General features: G+C 42.7%; 1 protein-coding gene across 1 annotated transcript in view; it reads right to left on the reverse strand.

Moving 5' to 3' along the window:
- YLPM1 (YLP motif containing 1) overlaps positions 1-4696 on the reverse strand; it is a gene marked incomplete at its 5' end in the record, with an annotated part of 65119 nt that extends 60423 nt beyond the window's left edge. The window contains one exon of the mRNA XM_081086252.1: positions 3827-4696. Coding sequence (XP_080942378.1) covers positions 3827-4696 — 870 coding nt within the window. The remainder of the gene's footprint in view (positions 1-3826) is intronic.
- Between the last annotated feature and the right edge of the window lie 5390 nt (positions 4697-10086).

Raw genomic sequence — 10086 nt, forward strand, 5'->3', positions numbered from 1 at the left:
GAGTGAAAGTATTTCTTTACAGAATTCCATTTAATAAATGCAGAAGAAATGGCATGAAAAAAAATCAGCACATTGTAACCTCTAATGAAGAAATAACTTACTCAGGCCAAGAACATCAATGGATGAACCACTAGATGGAAGGAACATGCAAAATTGATGGGAAGCTTTACAGTGGAGGGACCAGACTGCCGCCCCCTGATCAATCTTGGCACCACCAACAGTGGGACAACCAGGCAGTCTCCTAATGGGATGCAAATGAAGTACACAGCATTACCTAGGTTACAAAGTACACTTGCCAAAAGAAAGTTGAGCTTAAATCTAAAGTTGAGCTTCAGAGTTAACTTCTAGATTACAAAAAACATGGAAAAGAGAAGAACAAGTCAAATGACACCATGAGACAACAGACAAATCCAGAATGAGGGACATTCTATGGGACAACCAACAGATTTTTCATCAAGTTCAATGGCATGGGATAGAAAAAGAGAATAGAAGAAATTGAGCTAAATCGGGTGTTCTCAACTGAGGGTGATTCTCCTCCCACCCCCCACCCCCCCGGGAATATTGGCAATGTCTGGAAACATTTCTGGTTATCACAACTAGGGACTGCTAATAGCATCTAGTAGGTAGAGACAGAGATGCTGCTAAACATCATACAATGCACAGGACAGTCCCCCACACCAAAGAATTATCCAAAATATCTATATTGGATCCTGATTTGAACAAACCAACCAAACATAATTGAATCTATTGGGGAATTTTAGCGTGGATGATATCAAGGATTTATTTTTAATTCCATTAGTATGAGCTGACAGTAAGGGAAATCTGAATGGATCAGGTACTGATACAAAGAAACAGTTGTTAATTTTGTTAGGTGTTATAATGTGTTAATCTAAGAAAAGGCTCTGTTTTTTGGAAAGATGTCTAAGAATATAAGGATGAAATCACATGAGATTTAAGATTTGATTTAAAATATTTTTGCAGGAACCATAAAAAAAGGCCTCGGTGAAGTAAACATGGCAAACTCTTGAATTGCTGAATCTGAGCGTTGGGTATATGGTGGGGAGGAATCATACCATTTTCACTTTTGTGTATAGTAGTCCCTTTTATCTGCAGGAGATACGCTCCAAGACCCCCAGTGGATGCCTAAACCGCAGATAGTACTGAACTATATATGTACTGTTTTTCTCCTATACATACATATCTATGATAAAGTTTAATTTATAAATTAGGCACACTAAGAGACTGACAACAATAAAATAGAACAATTATAATATACTGTTATAATAAATATGGTCTCTCTCAGCAAACTACCACAATTTTTTTCCTTCTTCACAATTTTACGAATAAAAGATTCGTTCTTACCATAGATCTTAGCAACCTGATAATGTCATTTTTTTTCTTTTCTTAAGTCGAGTCTTAAGTCGAGAACTTTCACCTTTCCACTTGAAAGAAGCACTTGACAGCTTCTCTTTGGTATTTCCAAATTGCTAATATATTATTCTTGTGTGATTACCTGAACATAAGTATGGCAATACTGCAACAGTCAATCTATTAACCAAGAGGGCTACTAATGGACAGACAGACAAGTAGTTGATACAGGGTGGATATGCTGGACAAAGGGATAGTTCACTTCCATGAGGGACGGAACAGAATGGAGCAAGATTTCATCACGCTACTCAGAACAGCACAGTATATTGAGCATTTCTGGAATTTTCTATTTAATATGTTCGGAGTGAAGCAAAACTGTGGATGGGGTGGGGGGAGAGGACTTCTGTATGTTTAAAATCTTTCACATGTTAAATGACATTTTCCAAAAATAGAATATAAATTAAAGAAAAATATGCCGAAGGATTAATTATCTGAGATTGGCACTGGCATGAAGAAAATATTTATCATCTAATAAACCCAAGTATCCTAAGTCTAGAACATGCAACTCTTGTATCTTACTCAACAAACCTTTGTGGAGAGCCTATCATTTGCAAGGTACTGTCCTAGGTGCTACAGGAGATAAAAAGATGAGCGAGATCGTCCCTATCTGCAAGGGACTTACAATCTGAAGAAGAGAACCAACCAAATGGCTGAGCTTAGACATGGCTTCATAGAGACCCTGATATTTAAGATGTGCCTTGAAATCAATACAATTATAGGGGGGAAAGAGGATTGAGGAAGTTGGGATGAATTCTAGACAAAGGTAGGAAAGCCTAAACAGGCTTACAATGCCTGTTTTGATAATAGCCCATTCATTCTGCTCATCTCTAACAGCTTTCTTTCCAACTCCTTTCTTTATGGCTCTCACCGAAGAATTGGAGGCACTGAATATTCAATGCACTAAAAGAAGTTCACTATATACAAGGGTACAAAGGCAGAAAAGCAAAAGCAGTGATCATGGTATTATATTAAGGACAGGTTTGATCACCCTCCCCCCATCCCATAAAACAATTCGTTTATCTCTCTAAAAGGCCAGAAAAACAGTCCAGTAGAGAGGAAGATATAAATGTCATATTTTGAATTAACGCAGTGTTTGACAACAAAAGCACTGGAAATTTCAGAGTGGGCTGGGGAAAGAGACAAATTCTGTCTCTATAGTAGAGGAATCTGGGGGAAATAACCTGGTGGGATGGTACTCTAGCGTAAGCCAACAGAATCACTTACTCTACTGTTCTACCCCAGCACCTCAAGTGTTTTCTCCTTATGATGTGCCAACCCCATCTTGCTTACTTAAAACAACTTGTTTCTGGTCTTAATTTCTAATGCCAAACCACTATAATATTAAAATGCCTCATCCCTATCTTTTGGAAATCTTTTATATGTCAATCTGAGTTTGTAAATTAAAAGGATCTTTTGATTCATTAGGAAATCCAAGATAGATTAGTAAGTGCTAAAGGTCTATTTTAGGAAATCATAAGAAAGAATTTATCCACTTCAGTTCTATCTTCTTCCTTAAGGGAAGAATGTATTACTGCTATCCTATCTGTCTTTGACCGCTGTCTGGGAAGCATCACTTCAAATAGAAGTTTAGAGGAATGGCGCTCTCATGAATGAACAGGCATCACACATTTTTTTTCTTTTTTACCTTGGCCAAATCCCAAGGCTGTTATTCTGGAGTGAACGATAACACCAATGCCATCCAGCAACTTGGTCATGTCTTACATCTCTGAGTGATGTGAGGAAAGTGTGTATGGGTCAATTCCTTACATGACCAATCGACTCCCCAAAGGGTCACATGTACAGCCTCCCCTACATTTTGCACATATATCCATGAACATAATTAGGATGCTCCTGGATAAGCACAAGATTTCAATCCTTCAACTGGTGAGGCCTTTACATTCAGGAAGCTGACAGCTTACCTGTGGCCCCTAAAATATTCTTTTAAAGAAGGAGCTAACGGGCCATAAAGTGTACATGCATTTCAAGTGTCAGTTCTTTCAGAAGCTTCTTTCTTATGCCGCCTCTCAAATGGAAATTTTAGTCTAAAATACAGTTTTAAAGCATTTTAAAATACAACTTTTAAGCAAAGTCCTTTGCAAAAGCAACACCATCTCAGAAGTTGGTCCAAGGAAACCAAGGAATACATCTAAGAAGTAACTTTTGGGCCACCCCACTGCTCTGTGGTGTCCAGAAACATGTTCAGTTTGACAATCCACACGTAGGTCACTGAGAAGCGGTGACGTCAGACCCCTGACTCCCGCGGAATCCTCCGGAGTGAACGTCAGCTCGTCACCCTGTGAGCATTAGGCACCAGGCGAAGGGCCGGTTAAAGCCCGCGGCCTGCTCCCTTAGGGCCCTCGAGGGGGGGGAGAGGCGGCCCGGGCACGCGCTTTCTTACCTGTGGAGTCATCTTAGAAGGATCTGGCTCAGGGGCAGCCTGATGCTGCTCAGCGTTCTTGCTCTTGGCACCACTCTTCACGGGCTCTTGCGGGGCAGCTGTCTTATTCCCAGCAGCGGTGGCCGGCGGCGGCGGGGCTAGGAGCGGGGACTTAGCGTGGCTCTGGGAAGGGCGGGAAGGCGAGGCCTGAGAAGGGGGCAGGTAGGCCTGCGAATGGCTCACGTAGGACTGCGAGGAGGAAGAGGGAGGATAAGGAGTGGGCGCCAGGTAGGACTGGGCAGGTGGAGACTGAGAAGGGGACGGCTGGGCGGGAGGCAAGTAGGGGGGCTGAGACGAGGCCGGAGGGTAGTACGAGGGTGGCGGCTGAGGTGGGGGCATGTAAGACTGCGATGGGGGCATATAGGAGCCTGGCGGCACAGGGGGAGACGCAGGGGGGGATTCCAGCTCCATGGGAACCAAACCAGGCGGCCCGTCTCGTTGGTGGTGCAGCATCTGGTGTTTGTACTGCTGCGGTTTCTGATAGCCGAGGGCCGGCCCCGGTGGCGGGGGCATCGGTGGCGGCGGCGGCTGCCAGTCTCCGTAGCCGCTCCCGGGCATCACCGGCGGGGGCGGCATGGGGGGCGGAGGAAGGTGATGGGGTTGAAGCACGCACTGCATTTGCTTCTGGTGCATCTGCTGCAGCTGCTGGAGCTGAGCCAAGTGCTGTTCGCGGAAGCTCATGAAGCCTGAGGACGAGGGGGCCGCGGGAGTCGTCGAGCTCGAGTACCCAGGCCCGGGCGAGGCCTCAGGAAGCGCCACCGGCGGCGGCGGCGGGACCGGCGGAGGCGGATAGTGGCTGCTCCCGCCATATCGGCCCCAGCTCGGGTACATATCTAAGAAGGCGCAGGGCTCGTCCCGGCACCGTTACTCGTCGCAACCGACCTCCAGGAGCTGCGGCGGCGGCGGCGACAGCCGGAACTCGCGGCGCCTACAGGCCCCGGAGCGTGTAAGCGGAGCGCGCCAGTGCGCCGGCGCTCCCGAGCTGGGCCCACGACCAGGAAGGCGGGGTCGGCACTGGGGCGACTACGCCTGCGCAGTAGCCACAGAGAGAAGAACAAAGGCGAGATAGAGCGGCCCTTTGCTTGGGCACTCTCGGTTGCCACCTTCCTTCAGGTTCGGATACTGTAGGTGTGAGTAGAATGCGGTCATAGCACCGGGGAACCATAGAGTCTCCCCGCGGAAAGGGGTGGTAGAGATCCTATTGCTCCACGGGGTTCATTTTTGAATGGGGGGAAAAATATATATTAAAAATTTTAAAGGTTCCATCGACAATCGCAACAACAACAAAATGAAACAAATAGAAACAACTCCGATAAGAAGTATGTACAATTTATACGAAGAAAACTACAGAGCCATACAAAAATCATATCGGAGTGGGATAAAATTAGACTTGAAATAATGAAGAGGCTTACTGTGATCTTAATAAAAAGAGAAAAAATTGTAAAGATGTCAAATTCGTCTCAAATTAAATGAATAGACTTAATTCCGTTATAACAAAGAACCCAACTGGGAACAAATCTGTGAAGAGTGGAAACGTATTTTCAAGACAGAATATCAGACTACACCAATTCCTGCAGGCATCTGAAAGATAATATCTGCAGTTATAAAAGGGGAGAAATTGAATCCTTTACAATAATTCAACATAAGAACTCATGTTAGAGAATCTCAGCTAAAAGCAAAGATAGCAAAGAACAGATACAAAGATTGTCTAGAGAGGCCGACCTACAATATAACCAAATCTCTCAGCATAATACTAAACGTGAAGTCCGGTAGCTTGAATAAATCACTGAAAAACAAAGCTGATACACACTGAATCCTGAAAATACTACCTAACTCTGAGAATATTAGATGTGTCAGTATATCAGTTGTGCGCCATTTAAAGATTTGACCTTGCTTCCTAATGAGCAACACAGATCTTCATCTCTCTTAGTAGGTGGATATGAGTGCAAAGTGGGAAATCTAAATATCCCTCAGAAGAAAAAGCTGCTCATTCTCAGAATGGAATTTGTTTCTTTTAACTTTTTGCTGCAGTGTAACATATATACATAAAATTACACATGATGTCCTGGCTGGTTTGGTTCAGTGGAGAGAGCGTGAGCCCTCGCACTGGGGGGTGGCAGATTGGATTCTGGTCAGGGTGTCTCTCTCACATTGATGTTTCACTCTCTCTGTCGCTCCACCTCCCTTCCACTCTCTATGAAAAATCAATGGAGCCGTAACCGGTTTGGCTCAGTGGATAGAGCGTCGGCCTGCGGACTGAAAGGTCCCAGGTTCGATTCCGGTCAAGGGCATGTACCTTGGTTGCGGGCACATCCCCAGTAGGGGGTGTGCAGGAGGCAGCTGGTCGATGTTTCTCTCTCATCGATGTTTCTAGCTCTCTATCTCTCTCCCTTCCTCTCTTTAAAAAAATCAATAAAATATATTTAAAAAAAATAATCAATGGAAAAATATCCTAAGGTGAGGATTAACCAAAAAAAAAAAAAAATTACACATCATAAGTATACAGCTTAGTGAATATTCACAACTGTGCAACCAGCACCCAGATGAAAAAGAATATTACCCATCCAGTTCCTGAACTACATTCCAATCTCTGTGAGGCCTTCGCATACAGCCCTTCCCGTAGTACCAAGTGGGAAGCAGGGTTCCTGAGTTTATCAGACACATGACTTTCAAATATTTTCTCCCATTCCATTGGTTGCTGTTGTTTCCTTTTGGCACTTTTAAATTTGATGCAGTCACATTTGACTATTTTTGCGTTTGTTGACTGTGTTTTTGGTGTCATAGTCAAGAAATCATTGACAAACCCAATGTCCTGAAGATTCCCTCCTATGTTTTCTTCTAGTTTTATGGTTTTAGGTCTTAAATCTATTTTGAGTTAATTTTTGTATATGGTATAAGGTGACTCAAACTTCATTCTTTTTATATGGACATCCAATTTTCCCAATACCATTTGCTGAAGAGACTGTCCTTTGCCTATTGTGTAGTCTTGGCTCCCTTGTTGACAATCACTTGACAGTATATGCAAGAGTTTATTTCTGGGCTCTCTATTTTGATCCATTGGTCTATATCTCTGTCTTGATTACTATAGCTTTGTAGTAGTGTCTGGAAATCAGGAAGTGTGAGGCCTTCAACTTTGTTCTTTTTCAAGATTGTTTTGGCTATTTGGTATTTCGAGATTCCACATACATTCTAGCATTTTTTTTTTTTTATGTCTTCCAACAAATGTCATTGGGATTTTGATAGAAATTACAAAGAATCTGTAGATAGTTTTGGGTAGCATGGACATTTTAACAATATTGAATTTTTCAATCTACAAACACAACATGTCTTTTTTAAAAAAAAATCTCTGCAACATTTATTGTTCTATCAGGATGTCTTTTCATTTCTTTGTATTGTCTTTTAGCAATTTTCAGTGTACAACTCATAAGTATTTTACCCCCCGCCCCCTTTTTTTTAAATCCTCACCTGAGGATGTCTTTATTGATTTTAGAGAGAGAGAGAAACATCAATCGGTTGCTTCCTGCATGTGCCCTGACTGGGGATTGAGTGTGCAACCGCCCATTGTGCCCTGACCACTGGGGATTGAACCGGCAACCTCTTGGTGCATGGGAAGACACTCAACCAACTGAGCTACATAGGTCAGGGCTCTTGCATGTCTTTTCTATCTTTTAATTTACTGAGGTATAATTTACATGCAATAAAATGCACCCATTTTGCCTCGGCCATTGTAGCACAGTTGGTTGAGCATCATCCTGTGCACGGAAGGTTGCTGGTTCAATTCCAGGTCAGGGCACATACCCAGGTTGTGAATTCCATCCCCAGTTGGCGTGCATATGGGAAGAAACTGATTGATGTTTCTCTCTCAGATCAATGTTTCTCTCTCTTCCTCTGTCTAAAATCAATAAAAACATATTTTAAAAAATGCACCCATTTTGTGTACATTTCAATGCATTTGGACAAATCAATATATTTGAGTAACCATCACAACAATCAAAATATGGAACAACAGTCCATAAATGGCCTCGGAAATAATGCCAATGTGCATTGTGTCAAGGATTCTTCACATATTCTAATAACTAGGCATGGTGCTGGGTGGGTGCAAAATTTATTGGGGTGTTTGTTCACTTATTAAGTTATATAATAGAAAATAAAAATAATTTAAAAAATTATTTTAGATAAAAAATCTAAAAGAAAGCAATTATTCTCAACTACAGTCATAAAAATGTTCCAAATTATTTAGTAACGCAAAATCCACATTTTAAATAAAGTAACTTGCCTAAAAAAAAACAAAACAGTTCCAATTCCTCTACATCCTCGTCAACACATTATTTATTCTTTTATTTATTTATTGTTTAAAGTATTACATGTCTCCTTTTTCCCCTGATTAACCTCCCTACGGGGAGCGGGCCTAAGCCACAGCCTGGCAGCAGAGGCTCGAAGCAGGCACACCGTGTGTGTGTGTGTGTGTGTGTGTGTGTGTCCCAACTAGGGGCGCCCCCAGCTGTGTCTGAGGCTCTAAGCAGGCACCTCGTGTGTGAGTGTGTGTGTGTGTGTGTGTGTGTGTGTGAGTGTGTGTGTGTGTGTGTGTGTGTGAGTGTGTGTGTCTCCTGGGGGCCTGCCCCCAGGCACGTCAGAGGCTCGGAGCAGATGCCCCTCTGTGTTGATCTCTCAGGCTACTGGCTGTGCCTGCTGTTGTTCTCTCCCTTGAGCGGAGGCCAGGGCGGGCTGGGAGCTGGCTTCCTCCATCACCAGGGGCAACCCAAGCCTCCAGCTCCATGGCCGCTTGGCTTCTCCATTGCGGCTACAGCAGAGAAGCCAAGCCTCTTCAGTCTTCACTCAGGCCAGAGCCTTCAGTCTTCACTCTGCGCCTGTGTATGCACATTAACCGCCATCTTTGTTGGGTTAATTTGTATACTCATCTGATTGGCTGGTGGGCGTAGCAAAGTGACACCAATTTGCATGTTTCTCTTTTATTAGTGTAGATAGATAGCATTGGCAAATATGTTCTCCCATGCAGTGTGGGCTTTCTTGTTGTTTTGTTGATGGTTTCTTTTGCTGTGCAGAAGCTTTTTATTTTGATGTCGTCCCATTTGTTTATTTTCTCCTTAGTTTCCATTGCTCTAGGAGCTGTATCAGTAAAGATATTGCTACAACATATGTCTGATATTTTGCTGCCTATGGAGTCTTCTAAGATTTTTTATGGTTTCCCATCTTACATTTACGTCCTTTAACCATTTTGAGTTTTTCTGTATGGTGTAAGTTGGTGATCTAGTTTCATTTTTTTCATGTATCTGACTAAATTTCCCAGCACCATTTATTGAAGAGACTGTCTTGACTCCATTGTGTGCTCTTGCCTCCTTTGTCAAATATTAATTGAGCATAATGGCTCGGGTCTATTTCTGGGTTTTCTGTTCTGTTCCATTGGTCTATGTCTATTCTTGTGCCAGTACCAGACAGTTTTGAGAACTGTGGCTTTGCAATATAGCTTGATATCTGGTATTGTGATATATATTTTGATTTCAGAGACAAAGGGAGAGGGAGAGACAGAAACATCAATGATGAGAATCATTGATTGGCTGCCTCCTGCACGCCTCCTACTGGGAATCAAGCCCACAACCCCAGGTATGTGCCCTTGACTGGATTCAAACCCGGGACCCTTCAGTCCACAGGCTGATGCTCTATCCACTGAGCCAAACCAGCCAGGGCATATTTCTTAATAGTAGCCATCCTAAATAGGTGTGAGGTGGCATTTCATTGTGGTTTTGATTTGCATTTCCCTAATGACTAGTGATGTTGAGCATCTTTTTATGTGCTTGTTCACCATTTGCATATTTTCTTCCAAGAACTGTCTACATAAGTCCTTCGACCATTTTTAAATCTACCCCATTCTTTTAAATGCTCATGATATTTCATAGTATAGACATAACATAGTTAGGATCCTTTTATGAACATTTACATTCTTTTCAGTTTTTCTCTGATATAAAATGGTACACTAAACACCCTTCTATATAGTTCCTTGTACATTTGTAGATATTTCTCTACACATTTTTAACACACTGATCATGTATTTCATAGGAGATCACCTATGTGATACTTATAAATAGCCAAAAAAACCCCCACCAGAATTAGGCTCACAGGATATCTGCAATTTTTATTTTAATCAATCCTGCCAAACTGCTGTCTAAAATGATTATACCTATTTGCACTCTTATAAGCACTCC

Source organism: Myotis nattereri, assembly GCF_964212035.1.
Source record: "Myotis nattereri genome assembly, chromosome: 1".
Lineage (NCBI taxonomy): Eukaryota > Metazoa > Chordata > Mammalia > Chiroptera > Vespertilionidae > Myotis > Myotis nattereri.